The 25,766-nt window shown below is 46.5% G+C and overlaps 3 protein-coding genes and 1 long non-coding RNA gene across 5 annotated transcripts in view; 2 read left to right on the top strand and 2 right to left on the bottom strand.

The window, feature by feature from the left end:
* Positions 1 to 3,749: 3,749 nt before the first annotated feature.
* On the top strand, positions 3,750 to 13,164 carry TMED2 (transmembrane p24 trafficking protein 2). Its single transcript, XM_047088003.1, has 4 exons — positions 3,750 to 4,001; positions 5,468 to 5,660; positions 8,681 to 8,788; positions 11,643 to 13,164. Exons 1-4 carry the CDS (start codon positions 3,822 to 3,824, stop codon positions 11,765 to 11,767), a joined length of 606 nt encoding a protein of 201 aa, XP_046943959.1. The 5' UTR covers positions 3,750 to 3,821; the 3' UTR covers positions 11,768 to 13,164.
* LOC124518175 (uncharacterized) lies at positions 4,459 to 15,211 on the bottom strand. Its single transcript, XR_006963632.1, has 2 exons — positions 15,123 to 15,211; positions 4,459 to 4,613 (listed from the first exon to the last, which is right to left on the bottom strand). It is a non-coding gene; the product is annotated as an uncharacterized LOC124518175 (long non-coding RNA).
* Positions 14,752 to 25,766, top strand: part of DDX55 (DEAD-box helicase 55) — a 15,031-nt gene continuing 4,016 nt past the window's right edge. Inside the window, exons 1-9 of one of the 2 annotated variants that reach the window (XM_047088000.1) lie at positions 14,752 to 15,658; positions 18,406 to 18,456; positions 18,551 to 18,637; positions 19,471 to 19,562; positions 19,642 to 19,704; positions 22,157 to 22,306; positions 22,830 to 23,019; positions 24,583 to 24,665; positions 25,399 to 25,530. In XM_047088000.1, coding sequence (XP_046943956.1) covers positions 15,026 to 15,658; positions 18,406 to 18,456; positions 18,551 to 18,637; positions 19,471 to 19,562; positions 19,642 to 19,704; positions 22,157 to 22,306; positions 22,830 to 23,019; positions 24,583 to 24,665; positions 25,399 to 25,530 — 1,481 coding nt within the window. In that variant the 5' untranslated portion in view covers positions 14,752 to 15,025. The remainder of the gene's footprint in view (positions 15,659 to 18,405; positions 18,457 to 18,550; positions 18,638 to 19,470; positions 19,563 to 19,641; positions 19,705 to 22,156; positions 22,307 to 22,829; positions 23,020 to 24,582; positions 24,666 to 25,398; positions 25,531 to 25,766) is intronic. The other variant, XM_047087999.1, reaches the window with a different exon arrangement.
* Positions 24,687 to 25,766, bottom strand: part of EIF2B1 (eukaryotic translation initiation factor 2B subunit alpha) — a 15,642-nt gene continuing 14,562 nt past the window's right edge. Inside the window, exon 10 of the mRNA XM_047088002.1 lies at positions 24,687 to 24,829. The gene's annotated coding sequence lies outside the window, so the exon portion shown is untranslated. The remainder of the gene's footprint in view (positions 24,830 to 25,766) is intronic.

Raw genomic sequence — 25,766 nt, 5'->3', positions numbered from 1 at the left:
GCCGGCTATGAGCCATCTGTTTCTTGTGTTGAATGCGTTCACACACACCATGGCACGCGAGCACCTGCCAGTCTGTGCTGAGGACTATAAAAGTGTACATTTACAGTGGGTGGGCCTGGCAAGTTCTGAGAGCCTGTCTTCAGATCCCGAAGTAATGTCAAAAGACACTTGATGACTAATTTATGGCTATGCCACTGAAAAGAAAACCCTCTACAAAGAAGGAACTATGACAAGTAGTTGATAAGTGATTAGTTTATGGTACTGTGATTGGAGTTACTTTTGTCTCTTTTCTGATTCTAAGATAGCACAGTTAATTACATTTCTAATACAAAAAAATAAATTCACAGATGACTTCTGGCTGCATTTTTGGTTTGGCCACCACTGTGTCTTCAAACACTGGAGCCAAGTGTATTTAGATACAGCATCTATGCTCCAATTTGCCACACTCCTCCCTACTCCCTATTGCCTTAAGCTGGGGTGCCTTCACTCATTCATATAAACTGCCTGATCCCTGAAGGCATTTGAATTTGGGTCCCCTGATTTACTTTATAAAATCCAACAATATATAATTCAGGGTGGTCCACCAAGATGATAAATGTCCACATTTTAAGTCCCTGGTAAGTGGAATTAGAACATTTCATCAGTTTGAAAGTGAAAATTAATGTATTTAATTTCTAGATAAAAACAGAATTGTTCTTGGCACTTTTCTATACAGTTTGGTTGCTTGGGAAGTCAAAAAACCTGTTTCAGTTTAATTCATTAAAAAAATTTTTTTTAATGTTTATTTTTTTTTGGAGAGAGAGATACAGTGTGGGGGGTGGAGGGGCAGAGAGAGAGGGAGACGCAGAATCTGAAACGGGCTCTAGGCTCTGAGCTGTCAGCACAGAGCCTGACACGGGGCTCGAACTCAGGAACAGTGAGATCATGGCCTGAGTCGAAGTCGGTTGCTTAACCGACTGAGACACCCAGGCGCCCCAGTTTAATTCATTTTAATAGGAAACTACTGTAGGTATTATAAGCAGGAAGAACTTCAATACAGAGAAAGAGAGGCATATAAGTGGGTTAGTGAGGCTGGAGGGAACAGGCTCTGGGCTCCCAGAATAACACAACAGAACTGACCTGGCAGCACAAGCAGGGCCTTTGACACAGTCCGGAGAGCGGGGAGTCAGGGGACATCACTAGAGCTCTTGAGTTCAGTCAAGGAAGCCCTGCACCTGTTTTTTGACACCTGAAGCGGGGAAACTGGGTATTGGGCCACTACTGCCCCCTATTGCCTGATGGTCTTTCAAGAAATAATCCCTAAAAAGAAAAAGAAAAAGAAAAAAATCTCTCAAATTTGCACAGCACCTTCACATACGGGATGTCATCTGATCCTCTTAATAACTTCACTAGATGAGCAAGGCGCATGGTGGACGTGGTGTCCTCCCCCTTTTACAAGCAAGGAAACTGAAGCTCAAAGCTGATGGGACATAATGAAGGTCACACAGCTGTGTGCAAAACTGGAGTAAGCCGCCAGGTCTCCCCAGCGCCAGGTCAGGTCAGCACACTCCACCTAGTGTCATGAATGGGGTCTTTGGTGGCCCCGGGATAGGCTCTGCGAGCACAGCATACACATGCCAAGACTGTGCCACAGGAGTGCCGCAGACTGGCAAATAACCGTAGCCCGGTTGCACAAATCTCCATCACCAACACAGAAGACAGGGCTGCTTTGTGGCAGAGGTTATGTCTAGGGACATTCGAGAGAAGAAAAAAGGTGACATTTGGGTTGGGTTTTGAGGGATGATCTGGCAGCAAAGTGCAGAAAATTGTCCTAGCAGCTTGCAAGAGCTGAGGGGGCGTGATGTGGCAGGAGCACTTTGGGAAACTGACAGAATTCCAATTTTGGAGGGTTTGAACCAGGTAAAAAATATTTTTGTAGTTGAAGTATGATATGCATACAGTAAAATAAGGTGCAATCATCTTTTTTATTATTATTAAAAATTTTTTTAACATTTATTTTTGAAAGACAACATGAGTGGGGGGAGGGGCAGAGAGAGAGGGAGACACAGAATCTGGAGCACGTTCCAGGCTCTGAGCTGTCAGCATAGAGCCCAACACGGGGCTCGAACTCAGGAACCGTGAGATCATGACATGAGCTGAAGTTGGACGCTCAACTGACTGAGCCACCCAGGCATCCCTATTATTATTATTTTTAATGTTTATTTACCTTTGAGAGAGAGAGAGACAGACAGACAGACAGAACACGAGCAGGGGAGGGGCAGAGAGAGGGAGACACAATCTCAAGCAGGCTCCAAGATCTGAGCTGTCAGCACAGAACCTGAGGCAGGGCTCGAACTCATGAACTGTGAGATCATGGCCTGAGCCAAAGTCAGATGCTTAACCAACTGAGCCACTCAGGCGCCCCAAGGTGTATTAGTCTTAAGTATAAAAATACTATGTGAACATATAAAAACTTTCCCAAATCCCAGGAAGTTCCCTTGTGCCCCTTCCCAGTCTACGCCCATCTCCATCCTTTCTGGTAGGTTTCTGTGGGATTAGGGTGTTTCCCAAGCGGTAAGTGCTTTCCCTGCTTAATTCCGTTGGCTAAGTAACCAGACGGTATTTGATGGCAGGCAGGTAATTCATTCATTGGCCAGAGAACGGAGAAGGGGAGCTCGTGCTCTGAAGGCACCTTCTCGCAATTAGGACTCAAGGCAAGGGTTTCTGGGGTTAGGGTAGAAGGGGCTGGTATGCAAGCCGACATGGGTTTTTTTTTTTTGGGAAAAGGGGGAGGAGGCTTCTTCGAATCAGAGAGTATCATTTCTTCCCTTAAATGGGAGCGGTCGCACGTGTCAGTGCGATGGTCGGTGTGTTTTTTGTTTTAACAATTAGGTGGTAGGGCACCTGGCTGGTTCAGTCCAAAGAACGTGCCACTCTTGATCTCTGGGTTGTGAGTTCAAGCCCCATGTTGGGTGCATAGTTTACCTAAAAAAATAAAATCTGGGGCACCTGGGTGGCTCAGTCGGTTAAGCATGGGACTTCGGCTCACGTCATGATCTCGCGGTCGTGAGGTTGAGCCCCACATTGGGCTCTGTGCTGACAGCTTAGAGCCTGGAGCCTGCTTGGGATGCTGTGTCTCCCTCCACCCCGCCCCCCCCCCGCCCCTTCCCTGCCCATGCTGTCTCTCTCAAAAACAAAAAAATAAACATTAAAAAAAGTTAAAAAAATAAAATCTTAAACAACAGCAAAACAATTAGATGGAAATGATCCCGACGTCATCTAGGGGGTTAACAGTCATCTGAACTGGATCAAACTGGTGGAAAACTGGGGACTCGTTTGGAGTTTGTTGGCGAGTCCCTGGTGGCAAGGGGAAGGCAACAGAGAATCTCGAAGCCCTTGGCGTCAGCCCCCATCTCCCTTTACTTCTTACTTCTGTTGCTGCCTCCAAAGTTTTCGCCATCTCTTTAGACAATCTTAGGGCGTCGCACCGGGCGCGGGAGGTTTCCTGATACTGTCGCTTTCTGGTGTGGTCCACGTGAAACTTAGCCTGCGCGCGAAAGGGATGATGGTGGGGACAACGATGTTTGGCCTTTCAGAGCCACCATCCAGCCTCGGGGTGCGCGGAGCCGCCTTGTCCCTCTGCGGCCGCCGTGCGTCCGTTACGTGGCAGCTGCCGGCGCCCGCCAATCCACGGCGCCCGCATCAGCCCCCTCGGGTGGCGCAGCCGGAAGGGGCGGAGCAGAGGCGGCGGCGGCTGAGGAGGCAGCGGTGGCGGCGGCGGCGGCGGCGGCGGCGGCTCTGGAGGCCGCGGTCCCGGTCCTGGCTTCGGCCCCAGCCCCACCATGGTGACGCTCGCCGAGCTGCTGGTGCTCCTGGCCGCTCTTCTGGCCACGGCTTCGGGCTACTTCGTCAGCATCGACGCGCATGCCGAGGAGTGCTTCTTCGAGCGGGTCACCTCGGGCACCAAGATGGGCCTCATCTTCGAGGTGGCCGAGGGCGGCTTCCTGGACATCGACGTGGAGGTGCGGGCGCGCTGCCCGCGGCCGAGGCGGGGTCGCGCGGCGGTTCGGGGTTTGGAGGCGCTGGGGCCCGCGCTGGGTCTGCGGGGGCGCGGGGCGTGGAGGCCGCTGTCCGAGCGCTGGGAGGGGCCCGGGCCGCCGTCTGGCCTCCGCCCGGGCGACCCCCTAACGGCCCTTTCCCCCGCGGCCCGCCGGGATTCCGTGCCCCGGGATGCCCCGCGGATATGGAGCCGTCGCTTAGTTGCTTTGCGTTCTCAGTTTGGACGGCGGGTTCCCCGTGGAACCTGTCGCTGAGCTTCGTCGACCAGGCGCCGCGTGTCAGCTCCGGGCCCAGGAGACGCTTAATCTGTCGCGGCTAGCCGAGGGCCGGTCTCATTGGGTCTGCAGCTGCATTCCGTCGTGTTACGGATTAGTGTGGGAAAAAGTAAAGCGAATGCCACTGACGGAGGCTAGGCAGACGTTTGCGTTGTGCATTTCTTTATTTTTCATAGAAACAGCTTCAGTGTTTAACCTGTTTTCATGCAGACTTCCAGATACCTCCTTCTGCCGTCTCTGGCTAGGGGAAAGCTGGAGTTGGGTCATTCATTTTAGGCGTGATGATTACAGATAAAGTATCTGGAGAAAACAGGAAATTATTTTAGGAAACTAGCGGTCCCCGAATTTCCTCCTATACCCCCCCTTTTTTTTTTAAACCAAAAGAGTGTTTCGCGTTTTATTTATTTATTTATTTAGGAAACCAGATGTAAGTAATACTTAAGTTCACTGTTAGCATGATTAATTGGGTTCTAGGATTTTCCATCTGGCAGTGAACAGCAGAGTTGGGCACAAACGACACAGTAAGAGTGAAGTCCAAAAATAAGGGGATAGTGGAAGGAGTGACTGATAAAATTAGTTAAGACGTTAAAGGTCAGTTATTCCAGTCTCCAGATTTTGCACGCTTTCTAAGAGGAACTAGGGTGACCAAAGCCTAACCGCTGATGTGTAGCAGATGGATGAGAACATGGGTCCCTTAATTTCCAGTCTAGTCGTTTTCTTAAGCCTTCTGGCATCTCAGATAAAGCAGATTCCTACACTGGTTTGCAGCAATCATTTAGGGAAACCTAGAAATGTAGCTTGCTCAGATTTTTTAGTTTTAAAGATATTTTTTCATGTTTTGGTGTTAGTAGTTGAGTTTGCATGTGTGTTGGTGATACAGGCCAGTTGGAGACAACGTGTAAGGTGCTATTCTGTTTCTGAGGAGTTGACGTTTAGGTTGGACAGATGAAACGTACATACTCAGAATTGAAAGGTGCTTTGGAGAGCCATCGAGTCCAGCTTTGTTTCATAAGTGCGAGACCGCAGCCCAAAGACGTTACTGTCACTAAGCGAAAGTTAAATTTTCTTAGCAAATATCGTACTGCCAACGACACCACTTACGGAGAAGTATGGTTTTAAATCTTTTGTGATGTGCATTTCTCTCCTGCCTCCAGATTACAGGGCCTGATAATAAAGGAATTTATAAAGGAGACCGAGAGTCCAGTGGGAAATACACATTTGCTGCTCACATGGATGGAACATACAAGTTTTGTTTCAGCAATAGGATGTCTACTATGACTCCAAAAATAGTGATGTTCACCATCGATATTGGGGAGGCCCCCAAAGGACAAGACATGGAGACAGAAGGTGAGCTGAACATTAAGAAGACTTCTATCACGTTCTAAGAATTAACATTGTGTACGTTTTTATTCATCTGAACGGAGTGTTTATTTTGATTTCTTATTCTAGGCTCATTCACCGTCTTTAAAACCAAAAGCTTTTGTGATACATACTTTTTATTTCTCCAGGACTCCTACTTAACAAAAATAATTTTCTGGAATTTTATATTTCAGTTCTTCACAACGGCCTCTTGCAACTTTTCTTAGTCATTCTGTGCTTTTGTAAGCATGTAGGTTGTGTGTGCTTTAGGTGGTTGTGTGGATTTGCTAATCCTGGTATATACATTGTTGTTTATTGTTCATTTATACATGACTAGTTTGGTTAAATTTTGTTGTTTTATTTTTGTGTGTGTTTATATTTTACACTTTTCTTTAGGTGGTGGAGATACCTGGGATGGTAGGTAGATTGTATTTTGGCAGCATCCTGTCTTTTTGCGCATTTTTGTTTGCTGCTCATTTCTGCTTTCCTTCATTCTAACCTGTTTGTTTGCATGAGAGTGTTTTTTCTCTTAATTACAAAACCCCTACAAGTAATTAGAGTTTTAGACTGATTGTTTTCTGTGGTTTTTACTTGGATGATGGGAGGTACAGGTTAGGTCATTTTAAATTAATGGCATTGGAAATATAGGGATTGACATTTTAATAGTAACATCATACTTTGTTTCTTTTAGATGAATGTTGAGGGTGAAAAGATTCAATTGTAACTGGAGGAGTAAAAGTCTTAATTAAACATAGCTAATGGCAAATGGTGCTGTTGAGTTTTAGGGAGTACTTCGTTGGCTTGTTTTTACCATTATTATAGTTTTCTAACTTGAAATTTGGTTGGACGTGAATTCCAGTTCTAGAAGCTGTGTCTAGATATGGTGAGAAAGGCTCTTTCAGCCACATGTTGCAGTTAGATTGATTTATATTTCTCTGCTGACCAGCAACAAACCCTGAATTGAGTCTTTTGGAGGAATTGGTTACCAAGAACCAGCACATTTGGATTTTTGGAGGGGAGGGGGCACGGTGTACATCAGGATTTGTGGAAACTAGCAGTGCAACACATTTCATAGTGTTAACGTGATAATATTTGTTTTAGATATTAAGCAGTTTGTAGGGTACTTACATCATAAAGAAGTTATTTGTTGGGGCGCCTGGGTGGCTCAGTTAAGTGTCCAACTTCAGCTCAGGTCATGATCTCATGGTTTGTGAGTTCGAGCCCCATGTCAGGTTCTGTGCTGACAGCTCAGAGCCTGGAGCCTGCTTCAGATTCTCTCTCTCCCTCTCTCTCTCTCTCTCTCTCTCTCTCTCTCTCTCCCTCCCTCCCTCCCTCCCTCCCTCCCTCTCTCCCTCTCTCCCTCTCCCTCCCCCCCCTTATGCTCATGCTCTCTCTCTCCCTCCCTCCCTCCCTCTCTCTCTCCCTCTTATGCTCATGCGCTCGCTCTCTCAAAAATAAATAAACATTAAAAAAATAAAGTATTTGTTAGGTTTTGAAATCTGTAGAATTTAGAGAATCCTACTACTTAGTAATTCTTGTGCTTGCTTTTCGGGGCCACTTACGGCGTAGAACTTGGCTAACCCAAGGAGAATGAGGAGTTTTGAAGGGGTTTGTGCTTGTTCATTTTCTGGAAATTGGTCCTTTCTAAATTTAGAAAATATTGGTTGAGGAATGTGAGTATTAAATTATTCTTAAATAATCCTTTAACATAATATTTAAAATCCTTGCTTTTGTTAATGTTGCCGAATGGAAGCTGTGAAATCAAACCTTACTCTAAAGGAGTGGTCCTCAGGCAAGGGACAGTTTTTGCCCCCCAAGGGAACATTTGGCAATATCTGGAGACTTTTTTTTTTTTTTTTTTTAAGTAGGCTCCATGCCCAGCGTGGGGCTTGAATTCCCTATTCTGAGACCAAGAATCGCATGCTCTACCAACTGAGCTAGCCAGGTGTCCCTATCTGGAGGCATTTTTGATTCTCATGGCTGGATGGAAGATCCTACAGTGCACTGGGTAGGCCCCCCACAACAAAGAATTTTCTGCTCCAAAATGTCAACAGTGCCATTCATGAGAAGCACTGCTCCTAAGGTCACATCATGCTTGGGGCTTTCAAAGTGAAGCTAGAGAGGGATGATTGGAGATTCCAACCTAACTACCTTAATATGGGAGGGGCCCTCCAGTGGGAATTTTCTCTTGTGGTATATACTTTTTTCCTAACTGTTTTGTTCATTGTCACACCGTAGCACTATCTAGAAGCATACACTTATTCTTCAGAACTGTCCGTTCACCTTGTATTCATTTTTGGCTAAAAAGAATACCTGATTTTAAACCTTGTGCAGTTGTGAGCTTGTTTTTTCACTTACAATGCCTGGCATTCCCCACTGTAGTGAAATTACTGCTTTGAGTTTCATAGAAGAATGTTTGAGTTTTGGTGTGAATTTTTTCGAGAATGTTTTCAGGTTTTTCTACACTCAGCTTCATTGAATTAAAAGTCTGTTTTGATGCTGCTTTTAAATTAACATTAGAGTTATATGATTCTAATGCTATTGCTCTTAACATTAGAGTTATATGATTCTAAGGCATAGATTTTTATTTTAGTTTAAATATTGTTATTTATAGGATTATTAGGAATTTGTTTGTTTTATATTTTGTTCTCCCCCCCCCCCCCCGCCCCGTCTTTTTTTTTTTTTCCCTTCAGTTAGCAGTCAGTATAGTGAACTTAGCAACAATTCATTAGAGGAGATTTCTTAGGGTTAACTGTTCTCCCTTAGTTAGTAAGTATTACATAGTATGTTTCCCACCCTGAAAGAGGTTTCTGTACTGGGAATGAACTTTAAAAAATGCTTTGAGAATTAAATTGTCATCAGTAGTCCAAAGTGATGTCTGAGCCATTTCTAAACACCTTCTTTTACATGGCTTCTCTAAGGAATATTTTGAGGACTATTGCTTTAAAAGTATTTTTCAAAAGGAGATTGCCAAATATGTGCCAATCTGTTTTCAAATTTTTCTGTAGCTCACCAGAACAAGCTAGAAGAAATGATTAATGAGCTGGCAGTGGCAATGACAGCTGTGAAACACGAACAGGAGTACATGGAAGTCCGGGAGAGGATACACAGAGCGAGTAAGTTAATGCCGTCACTTTACAGCAGTGTTTGGTGGCCATGAAATTGTGAAGGTGTATTTCTCAACAGCTTGTTTATATTTTCCTCATGTGACTGTTTTATAAACATTATCTTACTAAAGCCTTGACTTAAAAAAAGCACCTATGCAAAGGTATCTTTTGAGTACATGTTTGTAGAGCTTTGTATTGGACTAGTTTATTATTGGGACACTAAATCTAAAGTGAAAAATGCTGCGAAGATTTAGCATGAGCTTTTAAGAGTTTTAAAGAATCTATGGTCAGCTAAGGAATTTTCAGTGATAGTTTTCCTAAAGCAGAAAAGAAAACTGTGAAATGGTTGGTTTTTAATCACATATTTTGAAATTTCTGTGCCAATATTATTATATGCTGAGAGTTAGCTTTTTTCCCTAACATGGAACGTTTAATTTAGAGAAAATAGCACTAAAATGTGAATCTAGGCAGCCACCAGGTGAAGCTCAGCTTGGGTTCTTAAATTTGTAAACTGGGGACGGGGAGTATATTTGTCTGTGGAAGCAGTGATGGCTGGAAGGAACCCCATGTTTAGTCGCAAAAGCCCATGATGTAGCCTTAAGCACTATGCTGTGCTTTTGCATGTAAAATTAAGAGGTACCATATTGACACACAGACCAGATACCATATCTTAGATCCAGGTCCACATCTATGGTTCGGTGTTTTTTTATCCTCCAAATAGTTCTTGGGGGTAGACTGCACGGGAGCAAGCTTGTCTGTGAATGCAAAGTGCTTTATGTCAGGAGTCTGTTCGAGGTTGGGGTAGGGAGTGGAGAGAAGAGTGACTCTAAGGGATAGTGGGCACAGGCTGAACCTCTTGAAGGCGTGGTTTGTGTTCCCCCTTCCCTCTTACATCTCTCCTTGCCACATATGGAAATGGGCCTTCAGGACCTAGAGCACACACTTTGCCCTTCCTTGTATGGGAGAGTAATGAAAAACCATAACAGGCTGGAAAAGTGAGAGCCTTTTCTTTCGCTGATATGGAGCCCCTGTTTTCGCTGATACGGATTGGGGCGTGAGGTGGGCCAAGGCTTGTGTACATGCACCCCTGCCTCTTCCACCATGATTCCTTCTCTTTGCCTCCACTCATAATCTGTTCCTCTGGGATCACCACCTTTTCGCCCTCACCAGGCAGGAACCTATTTGTTGAGTACCTTGCTGACCACCAGGGGCCAGCCCATTCTGGGATGAGAAGGACACTGAGCAGAGTCTGAGGTCCAAGAGCTTTCATTGCTTTTTGTTTTAACCAGTTCAGACCTGATGGCTTCAAGGTTATGGGAAGTTCTTGGGAACACGGCAGCCAGAGGGAGCACCTGTCTTCTGGTCTGTAGAAGACATCCAGCCTTATTCTTTCACACCTTATTTGCGCGGAGATGCTCCTGTGTTTGTTTGACAAATATAATTTTAGGCATTCTGTTTATTTTTGCAAATCAAATAGTTCCCATGATGTTGTTTGGTTTTTGTACATCTCCCTGTAGCACTTGCTCCTTAGAAATGAATGTAATGAGACTTTTTTTTTTTTCCCTACTACAGTGTTGCGATAATAACATCTTCTAGGTCCGGCAGATGTGTGAGTAGTGTGAGGACAGTGTCTTACATACACACTTTTCTAAGCGAAGTGAAGGGAGAGAGAAATACTTCTTTTTACATGATTGGTTAATATTTTGAAGTGTTGACTCAGCCATTCCCCTTTCAGACACAAATCTTGAAAAGCTAGTCATTCACAGGTATGCTAGATATTGGTTACTAAGTCTTCAGCAGAAGTAAACTTCATGCCATGGTTATTACTAAAATTTTAGCTTGGGTGATTTTTTAGAGTTCTAGTTAATAATGTTTTTGGGTGTGTGTCTTTTCTCACTCTGGGGGAAAAAAGCCACACTTTTTAGTAGCTAAGTTATCTTTTTGGGAACTTGTCCATTGCTTTTCACTTCTTTTTGAGGGATTGTCAGTCCACTAGCTATTTTAATTTTAGTCAGTGTTTTACAAATGATACACATATATCTAAAAACATGCACTCAGCTGATTTATACCGTTACTGTCTTGCTAATTATAATTGTTTTTAGTGTTGGCCATTTGTAGAAAAATCAGAAACTGCCTAGTAATTAAAAACAATTAGGGCTGTAGAATTTGATGGAAAATGTGAAAGAATATGACATAGATTGAGCTTCAGAATAAATGAATAAAGAGTGGTCATGGCTGTTACTTTAAGGATGAGATCCTTAGCTTAAGAGTGGGGTAAATCATGAAACTGGTTCCAGGTTGGTAGTAACCGCTAGTAGTGGTCCATGAAACTGAGAAACCTCCTGCATCTGGAACAGCTGCCAAGTGCATCATTGATGCTCAATATTTGTTAAATACGTGTTTAAGGAAAAAGTCACTTTGACACATTTTGACTTGGTAGGTAGTGCTTTTTGGGTAACTGTATGATCTTGAAATAATCTCTTAGTTTTTTTTAAGTCCGTTTTCTGATTCAGCAAAAAGGATTATAATGTAGGAATATTTTAATGGGAGGGAGAAAGAAGGTTGTATTGGGTTTTAACCCTAGAGGTTAAAGTCACTTGGGCAAGTCACTTTTCCCCATAGATAAGCGGAACAGGCTTGACCATACCCCATGAATCCTTAAGGTCCCATATAAATCTAAAATTTTCTGCTTCTAAGTTTGTTGAGTTGCTTGGGGACAAAAGACAAAAATACTTAGAGTACTCTGAATGGTGTGCAAAATATTCCTTCCCTAAAGACTAGGATGATTTATGATGCTTATGCCTTTTTTTTTTTTTTTTTTTTTTTTTGGTGTTAAATTTTGTTTGTTTGTTTGTCCTCACAGTCAACGACAACACAAACAGCAGAGTGGTCCTTTGGTCCTTCTTTGAAGCTCTTGTTCTAGTTGCCATGACATTGGGACAGATCTACTACCTGAAGAGATTTTTTGAAGTCCGGAGGGTTGTTTAAAAAGCCTTTTCCTGATGATCTCAAAATCATAATTCACTGTTTACCAAACATCTTGGTCATAATAATGTCATTAGTTTCTACATTTTTATTTTCAGAACTGTACATTCACAGCTTATGTTTCTTTGTGATTAATAGATATTGGGGGAAAACACATTTTTAGGAAAGTTATAGTGAAAATTTGACACTTGATTGGCATAATTTCTTATTTGAATTCTGCCTCCATTATATAGGCCTTTCAGAACTCAAACACTGTAAGTGAAATACAGGCATATAGTCACTGTTATATCTATTTTCCTTTTGTTTTCATGACAAAATGCAGTTTGTTCAGACAAGTACTTTACGGATAGTACTTCACTAAAATGACTTTGGATCCCTTACCTGCAGTTCAAGTCATTAAAGATTCATTTTGTTGAGTCCTTAGGAGAAACAAGTCTGAATCTTGACATTTTCCACTCAGCCTGTTGGCAGCGCTCTGACTGGGGTGTTACCAGGTTGTTACTTTTATACCTGTCTGTCTTGTTTCTGCTTTGAAGATAAGACTTCCCCAACAACGTGTTCCCCCCCCTAAATTTGTATTTTGAACCTAGGACTCAATCACCTCCAATTAGGTTGATGACACAAGCAGCTAATAACCATTTTTGGTTTCTGCCTAACCTTGTAAGAAGTCTCTCCTAAAGCCAGTTCTCTGGGTGTTGCAGCAAATGGTAGCTCTTTTCTTTCTGTGCTGGCACACCCACTCTCCACTCTTGGCATGTAGGAAGTGTGCATTCAGGCAATTGGAAAAATCTGGATTTTTGATGCCAAAGGGTTAAAGCCTCTTGGATTTCATTGCAGTGATATACAGCCACTATTTTATTTTTGATCAGTGGCATTTTGGCCGCTGTTTAATTAGGGTACTGAACATCACTGTCAGTACTAGGATTTTGTTTTTGTTTTTCTTGGGTCTCTATTTTTTGGCACATGTGAGTTTTGTTTTGTATAAAATGACATGACTTTCTCTTGGTCTCTGATGATGGGTTTAAAATCAAAGGCGCATCTGGTTGTGGTGTGGGGGTGATCCAGGATTATGTTGTGACTGATGTATGTTAGTTACTTGTACATTTTTTTTGGATCTTTGCAAGGGGAAAACTACAAGTAACGAGTTTTATATAATTAATTTAAATTTGTTACAGGTTTTCATGTTCAGGATAAACAATTTTTCAACCTTGGGTGAAAATACTGCAACAGTTTTAGGGTGACTGTATTTTACCTTAAGACAGCTGTTGCAACTCCAATTTTTTTTTTTTTTGGGTGTGTGTGAAAACACTTCAAAATTGAATTAAAAGATGTACATTTAAAATTGGTTGTGTATCTAATCTGCCCCAGGTTCAGTAAATAAACAATTCTTTTTAAAAACAGTCTTAGTATTCTGTTTCATATTAATGCTTAAATAACATTTGTTAAAGTACCAGCTTTCTATTCATATTTCAAATGACGCACGTTCATGTTTTCTGAGTTATCATGCCTGATAAATGTCTGTCACTTTTTTTAAATGTTTGTTTATTTAATTTGAGAGAGCTCTAGTGATTACACAAGTGAATGGGGGAGGGACAGAGAGAGCGGGGGGAGAGAGAATCCCAAGCAGGCTCCACGCTGTCAGCAACAACCCGATGTGGGGCTTGAACTCATGAACAACCATGTGAGATCGTGACCTGAGTCGAAATCAAGAGTTGGATGCTTAACCGACTGAGCCACCCAGGCACCCCAGATTGTCACTTCTTAGGTTTATAAACTTGAGGATCATAAGTAGGAACCCAATATTAGCTTGCTTTGCGTGGTTTCTTTGATGATTCATTGTAAACATCTTAAGTATTTTTTCATTTGGAGAAAATTGAGGTTTTTTTCACTCAAGTATGTGGTTTATGCATGTGGGAAATAAATTTAGGAAGAATTAAGTGATTTGTGCAAGGCCCTCATTGGTGGAATCAAAAACTAGATCACTGCTTTTAGAAACTGTTCCTCTTCCTCTATTACACTAAGGGCCTTCTAAATAATAAAAGAAACTACCATTTGTTGAACACTGGCACTCTGCTAAGCCCTGTATGTGGTCTATCTCATCTATTCTCAAAACAGCCCTTACTTTTGGTGTTATCCTAATCCTCATTTTGGAAATACGGAAACAGGCTTGGAAAGCATCTAAGGATCTGAAAATTAGTAAGTGGAGCCCCAAATGCAAATGCAAGAAGGCCTTTTCCCTCAGGGTTGGTTTTCAGAACTGTGGAAGTCCCATTTTATGTATTTATTATATTATTATTATTATTATTATTATTATTACTTTAATGTTTATTTTTGAAAGAGAGGGAGACAAAGGATCTGAAGCAGGCTCTGTGCTGACAGCAGAGAGTCCGACCGGGGGCTCGAACTCACGAACTGTTAGATCATGACCTGAGTCAAATTTGGACGCTTTATTTAACCAACTAAGCCACCCAGGTGCCCCTGGAAATCCTGTTTTATAAAACAGTTGTCAAAGGTATTTTGTTTGTGATGTGATCCTATTTCAGTGGAGACGTTGCCTCTAGCTTTTTTATCTTTCACTTCATTTAGTTTGAGATAACGAGTCTGTAGGAGTACTGCATATTCCCATTTATCCATCCCCAAAATATTTGAGTGACTGCTTTGCGCTATCATTTGTAGCCACTGGTTAAACAAATTAAAGAAAAATTCCCACTGTCGTGGGGTTTACCTTTCAGTGGAGGAGACGAACCTCATATGTAAATTAATCGGCGTATTAAAGGCAAGTGCCATGGGGGCGCCTGGGTGGCGCAGTCGGTTAAGCGTCCGACTTCAGCCAGGTCACGATCTCGCGGTCCGTGAGTTCGAGCCCCGTGTCGGGCTCTGGGCTGATGGCTCAGAGCCTGGAGCCTGTTTCCGATTCTGTGTCTCCCTCTCTCTCTGCCCCTCCCCCGTTCATGCTCTGTCTCTCTCTGTCCCAAAAATAAATACACGTTGAAAAAAAAATTAAAAAAAAAAAGGCAAGTGCCATGGAGGAAAAATAAAGCGGGGTGAGCGGTTTTAGTGATTAGGAAAGAGAGGCATCACTGAGATGACATCTGTAAAGACCTGCTGGATGTAAGGGAGCAAGCCATGCACGGAGCAGGGACAGCTATGTGTTGACAGGGCCCAGCATGTAACAGGTGGTTGGTAAAAGCTTGCCAAATGAATGTGTGCGTGGACGAATGAGTGGCCGCAGCCAATGGTGAACCCGGAAATGGGAAGATAATGTTCTCCTTTGGGGCTTTCACTTTCTCGGAAGTAAACCAACGTCTATTGTACCAGGCATCGGGTCCCCACCATCAACCCTATCTATCTTGCATACCTTTTAACCTGGGTCTCCTGGGCTGGGGTGCATTTCCGTCCAGTCCCTCCAGACCCACTTGTCCTTTGGCCAGGACGCGGTGTTGTGCTGCCACCGGCCTCCGACGGGCGCAGAAAGTGAGCGAACCGGAGCAGAATCCCACCCGCCGAAAAGCCGCCGCAGAAACGCCTGCTCGCGGGGGGAAGGCGCCCGAGCCCAGGTGGCTGCGCGGGACGGACAGTACAACTCGGGACCTGGTCCGGCTTCCACTCTCCGGCGGTCAGCTTTCCAGCCTCCTGCCGCGAGGGCGCTTTCCCCACCCTGCGGAACTTTGCTACCGGAGTTCGGTTCCCGGCGGTCCCGAGGGCTTCCGGAAGCGGAAGTGCTCGCTGGCGGCGCCCAGGCGGCATCCCGGCGGCAGCGGCGGCGGCGGCGGCCGGGCGCGCGCTATGGAGCACGTGACGGAGGGCTCCTGGGAGTCGCTGCCGATGCGGCTGCACCCGCGGGTGCTGGGTGCGCTGCGGGAGCTGGGCTTCCCGTACATGACGCCGGTGCAGGTACCCGGTGCTGCCGGGCGGAGAAGGGTCCTCCGTGTGCCGGGGGCAGACGGGGAAAGGGAGGCTCTGAGCGGGCCAGGCCCCCCGGTAGTCGGACGCGGCCGGTGGGTGTAAGCTTTAGGTCTCGCGTCTTGGACCCGTCGCCCTTGCGGCGACAGGCGGTCCACACTCGGGGGCTGCCGAGCTGGTTAGTGACCCTGGCAGGCAGGGGCGGCAGCGCACCTGTGCCAGGGCCCTACCCTCCTCCGTCCTTCGAGTGCCGGGGCCCAAGTGCCTGCTGCATCCCGGTCCCGCCCCCTCTAGCTGTGAGATCCGGGGCAGGTGACCTAATCTCTGTATGCTTTTGTGCTTTCTTTCCTTCTCTGTAAAACGAGGCAAGTAATTACCTGTCTCATACGGTCGTTGTGGGACTTAACACAGGACGGTGTCGGGCACATTATGGGAGCTCAGTAAATATTACCTGCTGTTGTTATTTTGTGGACTAAGTGAAGGGTCCTGGCCCAATTTATTTATTTACTCAAATATTTATTGAGGACGTACCATGTATCAGGTACTTTTCTAGGCTCTGGGGATTTTGCTGTGTTGTTCTCCTGTCATGGGGCTTATTTTCTTACGCAGGGGAGGGAGAAAGGAGTAGAAGAATAAAGGAATTTGAGTTGGTGGAAAGTGTTACTAAGGGACGAAAACACACTGATGTAACAGTGACAATAAAGTACAGGATAGGAGGAAAGGTGGAGTGTGAGAGAGGGCCTCTCTGAAGGTGTCACTGAGCAGATACCTGAATAATTGAGAAGGAGCTGGCTGTGGGGTGATTGGGGGCGGCAAGAGATGCAAATGCCCTGGGGCTAGACTTGGCCTGGGAGGTACAGAAAGAAGGCATTTGGCTGGGGCATCGGAAGTGCTGCAAGAGATGAGCAAAGCAGGGTCTACGTTGTGCAGGGTCTTGGAAGAGTCTGTATTACGTCTAAGTGCATAGGAAGCCATCCTAATGGGAAGCTAGGTAGGAAGGGAAGGGAGGTGACTGATGTGCAGGGAGTGGACCAAAGAGCAAAGAGGCCAGGGGGCCAGTGTCACGTGGGAGAGGATGGTGGCTCGGAGTAGAGAGGAAGCCGTGGATGTCAAGAAGTGAAATTTGAGATAGCTTTGGGTTTGTTGGACCAGATGTAGGGATGACAAAAGACAGGAATCTAGAAGGTGTCTGAGGGTTTTGTCTTCAGTAGCTCGGTGGATGGTGGTACCGTTTATTGAGATGAGGAGGGTTGGGAGAGGTAGCCCGTTTCTGAAGGAAATTGACGAGTTTTGCTTTGAAATACTGAGTTGAGCTGTCCATAAGATCCCTGGGAAAGATGTCAAGAAAGCTGGAGATAAAGCTTGGGAGTGCTGTGCACCCAGCCTTGGGAATGTAGACTCTGTCTCTGCCATCAGTGGTGATGATCAGGGTCTGTGCTAGTCAGTAGACGCATGTGGCTGTTGAACACTCGAAATACGGTGAGTCCAAACTGAGAGGTGCTCCAGCTGTAAAAAGTACAACGGATTTTGAAGACTTGGCATGAAAAACAAATGGAACGTATCTCATTAATTAATTTTTGAAATACTCATTACAGGGGTGCCTGGGTGCCTCACTCGGTTAAGTGTCTGACTCTTGATATCTGCTCAGGTCGTGATCCCAGGGTTGGGGGATTGAGCCCCAGATCTGGCTCTGTGCTAGGTGTGGAGCCTGCTTGGGATTCTTTCTCCCCCCCTCTGTCTTTCTGCCCCTCCCTCGCTCGTGCTCTCTCTCCCTCTCAAGATAAATTAAGAAAAAGGTAAAATATTCATTACATGTTGAAGTGACACTAGTTTGGATCTATTGGGTTACATAAAACATATTAGTAAAATTCATTTTACGTATTTCGTTTTCGTTTTGTGCCTACCAGAAAATTAAAAGCCGTGTATGTGGGTTGCATCATGTTTCTTCTGGACGTCAGTAGTCTAGAGCAGTTTCTCAGTCTCGGCACCACTGATATTTAGACTGGCTAATTCTTTGTTGTGGGGAACCGTCGTGGGGCTTGTCGGCTGCTTAACAGCCTCCCTGGCCTCTGCCTACAAGATGCCAATAGCGCGCCCTCCTCTCTCTGGGTTTTGACAACCAGAAATGTCTCCAGGCATTGCCAAATGTTCCCCGAGGGCATAGGAATCATCCGGGTCAAGAACCCCTTTCACAGAGGTCATTAGAAAAGTCCTGCGTGTGCTGTGATGGGTAAGCTCAGGCCCTGGGGACCAGGAGTGGAGTCGTGGAGGGAATGACCTCAAAGCTGAGGCCAGGGCGGGCTTCGGGTTTGGCCCCTGGTTGCTGAAACCACAGGACGAGGTTTCTCACAAAACCTAGAGGTTCTCTGTGGTGTTTCACATGAGAGGGTTTATTTGAACCGTTGTTGGTTTTTTGACCTGAGAGCCGGAAGGGACCCTGAAACTCAGTGTCTTCAAACCCTTCCTGGTCCAGAGAGGAAAGGAAGTGAGGCAGGGCTAGAATCCAGGACTCCCGAATCCCAGCTCCGCTTGCTGTCCCCTCCACGCTGTCTGTGTAGACGCCGCTGCTGTGTTGCCTCTGAGCCAGCCCCGCTGGGGTGCCTGTGGGGACTCTGCTGAGAGCCTGCATCGTGGTGGGGTCCAGTGTGACGCCGGCCACCTGCTGGGTTCCTAGGGCTTTTGGCCACCTCCGTGGAGGCTGGCATTCTCTAACCAGTGCTTTGCATCTCTCTCTCCAGTCTGCAACCATCCCTCTGTTCATGAGAAATAAAGATGTCGCTGCAGAGGCGGTAAGTACCTCGTGCAAATGCAGCCCGCCCTCCCGTTTTCCCTCCAGAATGAACCGTGAGGAAAAGCCAACCAAATTTCCTCCCTCTTTGGCAGGTCACGGGTAGTGGCAAAACACTCGCTTTTGTCATTCCCGTCCTGGAGATTCTTCTGAGAAGGGAAGAGAAGTTAAAAAAGCATCAGGTGAGGATAGCCATGTGGCTGGTTTTTCACTTGGTCATCGTAGAGTTCACGGTTGCGAGAAGCTGGCCAGAAGGTTGAAGAGAAAGGAGATCCGTCTTCTTTATTTGCAGATTCTGGATTTGTGAATTTGCTTGCCTGTTAAGATTTATTTGTGGCTGCCCAAATCAGTACTTCACTATTTTCTTGCTCATTCATGAATTTGTGCAGAGCAGCAAAAAATCTGCATCACGTGATGTGCAGGTTCCCAGCTGAGTCTGAGCGGGGCAACGCTCTGCCGCCTTGTTTCAGCTCTCAGACTATACAGAGATGTCTTTCTCCCAGTCTGTTTACTGCTGTGATTTTTGCATTTTTGCTGGTGATTTGAATGTTTAAGACGGCCTCAGGCGTGGCGCCGAAGCACTGTCGAGTGTTCCTGGGCACACGAAGGCTGGGATGGCCCTTCTGGAGAAAGTACCTGTGTTAGAGCAGCTTCCTTCAGGCACGAGTTCCAGTGCTGCTGGCTGTGAATTCAGTGTTGGTAAACCAACTGTATCTTATTTGAGGTGTCTTTAAACAGAAACACGCATACAACCAGCTTATGTACTGATTGACAAAACACGACCATATAACCGTGCCTTTCCCCCAGGAGCAGCGTCTCAGTGTTTGCTAAGTCCGTGCTGTGAATGTTGCGAACTGACTGTAATTCAGAGCAGTAATTGACCCGATGCTGAAGAAGCCTGGGAAGTGCTGTTCCTCTGGGGACCCTGCTCTGTGAAGTGGAGGGTCCTGGCGTGTGTGTTCAGCTGTGTGACCCTGGGCACTGCTGATTGTGTCCTTTCCCCCCACCTGGGCAGGTGGGAGCCTTAATCATCACACCGACGCGAGAGCTGGCTATTCAGATAGACGAGGTCCTAGCGCATTTCACGAAGCCCTTCCCACAGTTCAGGTAAGTTGGATGCAGCGTCCCCGTCTGCCATGGGCGGTTATTTTGCCTGACTTGCTCAAAGACCTGTTTCTTGTTTTAGCCAGATTCTCTGGATCGGAGGCAGGAATCCTGGAGAAGATGTTGAAAGGTTTAAGGAGCAAGGGTAAGTTTGCTTGCTTCTGCTCCTTTTCTTGCTTGTTTTTGGCATTGAACCCAAGAGGAAGCCATGCGTGGTCTGGGCCTAACTGGGAGCACTTCTGTCAGCAGCTCCCTCTCCCCCAAAAGTTTCATTCTTCGGGCCAACCTCCCATTTTGCCTGCTGGCTCCTTCCCATAAGGCCCGGATGAGCCTTTCCCTTTCAGTGAGTCTTACCCCTGCAGAGGAGAAGCGAGGTCAGGGTATGGCCCCTACTCTCCCCAGGCCAGCTCTATGGGACGTCGGGCCCTTGTTCTTCTCACTGTGGGCTCCCTAAGTGGTGTCATCCCACCCTTGGTGGTCACTGACCTTGCCCTGAGCCCAGACCTGCGGCCTCTTCTCTGCCTGGCGTTTCCTGGGCATCTCCCAGCTGTTGCAAACGTGTCTGAAATGGGTACTTTTTATCCCCAAACCTGCACCTCACCTGGAGTTTCCCGGTCACCTGTCCCCCCTGCGCTTCTCCCATGGTCACCTGTCCCCCTTGCGCTTCTCCCACGGTCATCTGTCCCCCCACCCCCCCATGCTTCTCCGAAGGTCTGGGAGTTGGCCTTGCTGTCCCCTCCATCACCTCCCCACCCGATAACCATCACCGGATCCTTTGCATTTTCTCTCCAGAGCACACATCTCTAACCCTTTGCTTTTCTCGCTCGCCACGTCTCCCGCTCTGATCTAAACCACCTTGTCTCCTGGGCTCTTGCAGTGCGTTTCGTTTTTTTTTTTTTTTTTTTTTCAACGTTTATTTATTTATTTTTGGGACAGAGAGAGACAGAGCATGAACGGGGAAGGGGCAGAGAGAGAGGGAGACACAGAATCGGAAACAGGCTCCAGGCTCTGAGCCATCAGCCCAGAGCCTGACACGGGGCTTGAACTCACGGACCGTGAGATCGTGACCTGGCCGAAGTCAGATGCTTAACCGACTGCGCCACCCAGGCGCCCCTTGCAGTGCGTTTCTACTCTGTGTTTCTACTCTTGCCTTCTTATAATCCACTCTCCACAGAGCAACCGAAGTGGCCTTTTCAGAATGCCTGTCTGATCATGTGACTCACTGAAAACTCTTTAATGGCTTCTGGCCCTTAGGAAAGATTCTAATGTTTGTAAGGGGCTTGCGAGGCCACCATTCTCCACTGCCACCGCCTTCCCATGCGCTTGCTGCTGCACAGACCCGGCTTTCTTCTAGGCCACTGCATGGGCCAGGCTCCCCGAGTCCCCAGGCAGGCTCTGGAGGTCAGCATTGCATCTGACAGTGCTGAGCACACACAGGTGTTTAATGAACAGATGAATGTTTGAGTAACGTGGTGGCCATCAGCCCTTTGAATTTTTTTCAGTCCCACCATGAATAAGGTTTATAATGAGCAGTGGTAGGTTTTGTGGCCAATTTGTTCGAGAATCTTAATGATGAGGAACTGCTTCTGTCAAGCTATACCACGAGATGGTTTTCAGTAGGGGTCACAAAGTCAAGTTCCTGCAGGGGTCAGAGGATAATATCAGTGTGTGAAAGGGTTGGGGTGGGGATTGGTAGGAACTGCCCAGTACACGCTTGAGTACTCATCTCTAGCTGATAGTTGCCTTGCAGGAATCTGGGCTCAGTATTACCAGATTTTGAATTAAAAAAACACAACAATGTGGAATTCCAGATTCTTACGTGTTGGCTCCAGACTTTGTTAACCAATGGCATGTAATTCACATTAAAAACAACAACAAACTTCTTTGGGTGCCTGGCTGGCTTAGTTGGTGGAGCCTGCAACTCTTGATCTTAGGGTTGTGGGTTCGAGCTCCCATGTTGGGTGTAGATATTACTTAAAAATAAAATCTTAAAAAAAACACACACAAAAAACCAAAAAGACTTCTTGCAGGTCAGAAAGGTTGGGGCTGCATTTGGCCTTTCGTCTGAGGTTGTGGTCTTTACATAAAATTCTAATTCTGTTAACATTCTCATTTTATAGATGAGTTAGCTGAGGCTGAAAGTGGCTGAATAACTTGTTTTAGGTAAAGGGTCAGCAGACCTTTTATGTAAAGGAACAGAGGGTAAATATTTTAGGTTTGTGGACCACAGGGTTTGTCACAAGTATTCAGCTCCACTCTTGTAGCGTGAAAGCCACCAGAGACAATACGTGAAGGGATAGGCATGGCTGTGTGCCAGTGAGGCGTCATAAAAACGGGTATAGGCCCGATGTGGCCGATGGGCTGGCCTCTGCTGACCCCACCCCGGGTCTTGGCTCTGAACCTGATATGCCTCCCTCACTGCCTCCCTCACGGCCCCAAGCTTTGCTGCTCTGAGCCCTGTCCTTCCTCTCAGGGCCTCACCTCCCTTCCCTGGAACTTCCACGACTTCTGACGGGGGGTATATAATGCTTGGGATTTGGGATCACAGATATTCCCAAGATCCAGAGAGTGTGGTAAACATTACTGTGTTTTCAAAGTGGGAACATCATTGTGGCCACTCCAGGCCGTTTGGAGGACATGTTCCGGAGGAAGGCAGAGGGCTTGGATTTGGCCAGCTGTGTGAGGTCCCTCGACGTCCTGGTGTTGGATGAGGCAGACAGACTTCTGGACATGGGGTTTGAGGCAAGGTACCGGACTGTGGGCTTCGTTGGCGTTGGGCGATACTGGGCGAAAAGGAGAGCAAATTGGAATTCCTTTACCACCCTGTGACTGCCTTTATCGGCCTCCTCTGAATTTCAGATTATTAGGTGGTTTGATCCTTCAGAGTCTACCACACAGCTTAAAATCCAGTTCTACTTAAGATGCATTTTCCTTCGTGATTTCTTGCATGTCTTTTAAACAGCATTTTTGGGATATAATTCATCTGTTATACAATTCACCTATTTCAGATGTACGATTTAATGGTTTTTAGTCTCAAAAGTTTTGTCTTTGTTCTCTCCTTTTAACTGCTCCACTTGATAGCAGTATAATTATGTGTTCGTATTGGAGAAAACTTGAAAAAAGTGAGAGTATAGTCTCATCCCCTGGTAATGTCTACTGTGAACACTGTAATGCTTTCTCTTCCTGTCTTAAAATATGTTTAGTGTTATAAAGTGGTATTTGTTAATTATGCTGATAAATGAGGGGTTGAGTGTGAGCCCTCTTTTTTAGCATAAATACCATCCTGGAGTTTTTGCCAAAGCAGAGGAGAACAGGCCTTTTCTCCGCCACTCAGACACAGGAGGTGGAGAGCCTGGTGAGAGCGGGGCTCCGGAACCCCGTGCGGATCTCGGTGAAGGAGAAGGGCGTGGCGGCCAGCAGCACCCAGAAAACTCCTTCCCGCCTGAAGAACTACTACATGGTGCGCACTGGGTGTTCTCCTTACTGATTCCTGCAGTTCAGTCCTAATGCTGCCTGGGGTCTAAGGTACATCGTGGCACTGCCTCTAGGGCAACTGCCTGGAAGGTGGGGTTGAAATCAGGCAGGCTCACCGGGTGGGGGGGTGATCCTCACTGCTGACGTTTCTGGGCCGGGCTGGTAAAGTCAGGAGGCCGGCCTTTCCCAGGCAGAGGGCGTGGTCCGTAGGTTCTGTGGCGTGCGGTCAGGGCAAGGCCGTCCAGTTGCACATCTTGGCTTTGCCCTCACTCACGAAACTAGATGCACTTACCGTACCGAGGAGGCTACAGCGCTACCCACGTCATAGGTTGTGTTTATTATTAGTACAGATGAAGGTTATTCGGCCAGTGCTCAGTACAAGTACCTATCAATAAACGGTAGCTTTGGGCACCCGCTGTGGCTGGCGCTGCATTCTGCTAGCTCGTATTCACTTCCGTGGCTGCATGTAGAGGTACCTGAGTGTGTGAGGAGAAACGCCAAACTGAGGATTTGGTTTTCATAAAAATAGGGGGGATGCATACAGATGGGTTTAAATGTCTCTAATTTAGGGGCCTGAATGGAGCGCTCGATTATGTTAAGAGGGACTGGAGGAGTCTGTCTCCATGGTGGTCTTTCCAGTTTTGTACATTCCTTCTGGAAACCTGTGTTCATCTTAGAGCCGTGATTTCTGAATGCGGGGATATATCAGAATCTCTTGGGGGCTCTTAAATAATAGGGATTCTTACGTCCAGTCCTAGACCCACTGAATCTGTATGCTGTGCCCAAGAATCTGCACTAACAAAAATCTACCCTGAGGGCACTTGAGTGGCTCAGTCAGTTAAGCGTCTGACTCTTGATTTTGGCTCAGGTCATAATCGCACGGGGTCCTTGCGGCGGGCAACGCGCTGAAAGCACAGAACCTGCTTGGGATTCTCTTTCTTCCTGTCTTTCTGCCCCTCCCCCGCTCACACTCACCGTGTCTGTCTGTCTCTCTCAAAATAAGTAAACACTAAAAAAACACTGTACCCTAAAGGGGTACCTGGCTGGCTCAGTTGGTAGAGCGTGCAGCTCTTGATCTTGGGGTTATGAGTTACAGCCACATTGTTGGGCGTAGAGCTTACTTAAAAAAATCTTCTCTGGAGATGGTCTTATAGCTGGTGTGATCCCTGTCTGTATGCTGGGATTTGGGGACAATTGCATTAAAAGATTTTTTTAAGTAATCCCTACACCCAACGTGGGGCTTCAACTCACAACCCTGAGATCAAGAGTCGCATGCTGTACCCACTGAGCCAGCCAGGTGCCCCTGGGGATGATTGCGTTAGATGACTGTGTCTCTCAGTTACACGGCTTTGTGACTTATATGTGTCAGCACATACTGATATCTATTCTGAGCTCGGTAGGCTGATTAATATACTGATAGAAGTGTGTTCTATTCATGGAGGAGATCAAGAGTCCTTAACATTTAAGGCTGAAACTGGAAATAGCTATGGAGGTTATTATTGTCAATAAATTTGTTTTTATTTTATTGGTTTTCCTTCTTATTTTGCAGGTATGTAAGGCAGATGAGAAATTTAACCAGCTGGTACATTTTCTTCGAAATCATAAGCAGGAAAAGCACCTGATTTTCTTCAGGTAATCCTTCTGGATGCTGTGGTGGGAGAATCTGGGGCTCAGTCACATCCAGAATATTTAGGTACATGTAGCTCTAAGGTTTGGAATTCTCTCAGGAATGTCTTTGGCCGCAAATAGCCGAAAACCCAACTTTCGTGGCTCGAACAGGAGGCATTATTTTTCTCCTGTAGAAAGAAGTCCAGAGGTTAGGCAGGTCCCGACACTGGGTTAGATCTCTGGAGTGTCAAGGTCAGTGTTTCTGCAACTGTCCTGGCCTTTTGTTCTGTCTGTCCGTCACTGTCCTGTCCGCTGTCCTGTGTGCACTGAAAGCGGATAGAGGAGGAAAGGCAGAGGAAGGTGGAAGGGTATCCTTCACATCCAAGCTTTCTTAGAATCCCCTCCTCCCTAGCTGACTCGGGCTTTCATTTTACGGGCCGAAGGTGGGCCCCTCGGCAGCCGCTCACCTCGAGAGGCAGGGGAACTGAGTGTGCAGCTGTCCCAGCCTCGTCGTAGAGGGCGGGGAGGGAGGAGGTGGCTGCTGGGACTGCGTTGGAGCGGCCAGCTCAGGGTCTGCCATGGTGGGGTTTGTTTCGGTGTCAGAACTCCAGAGGGTTTCGGATTTAGAGCTCAATGTGGATGATGCTGGTAGCCATTCTCCCAAAAGGGATTGGGTCATCGCCGCCGCGTCTGGTGCTTGCCGCCTCCCTCCCGGCCCCGGGTGGTCGATGACGCTGAGCCCGGTCTCCTCTCGCAGCACCTGCGCCTGTGTGGAATACTATGGAAAGGCCCTGGAATCCCTGGTGAAGGGTGTGAAGATTATGTGCATTCACGGGAAGATGAAACATAAGCGCAACAAGATCTTCATGGAGTTCCGCAAATTGCAAAGGTGGGTTAGCTGCCGCGGAGGTCACCCTCGGCTGGGGCTGTTCTCTTGGCCTGGGATCCTCTTTTCTGCCCTGTGTAGCCCAGGGCCCCTGTCCTCGTCCTGACCCGTCATGCTGTGCTGCACTGACCTTAGGTATCACGAGCTTCCCCGTGAGGTGTCTTAAGCTCTGTAAGAACAGGGACGTGAGTGTTGTGTGCCCTCCTGGATTCCCCGGTATATGGCCCGGCACCCGGCCA

Source organism: Lynx rufus, unplaced genomic scaffold, assembly GCF_022079265.1.
Source record: "Lynx rufus isolate CCGP_SWC_20201006 ecotype Redwood Valley unplaced genomic scaffold, mLynRuf1.p SCAF_24, whole genome shotgun sequence".
Taxonomy (NCBI): Eukaryota; Metazoa; Chordata; class Mammalia; order Carnivora; family Felidae; genus Lynx; species Lynx rufus.
Note: the sequence above shows the minus strand (reverse complement) of the source record. Positions and strands in the feature narration are given on the sequence as shown.

Coding starts and splice junctions, on each gene's coding strand:
- TMED2 (XM_047088003.1), top strand. CDS start 3,822: ATGGTGACGCTCGCCGAGCTGCTGGTGCTCCTGGCCGCTCTTCTGGCC. Junction 4,002..5,467: donor TCCTGGACATCGACGTGGAG/GTGCGGGCGCGC, acceptor TCCTGCCTCCAG/ATTACAGGGCCTGATAATAA. Junction 8,789..11,642: donor GGAGAGGATACACAGAGCGA/GTAAGTTAATGC, acceptor TTGTCCTCACAG/TCAACGACAACACAAACAGC.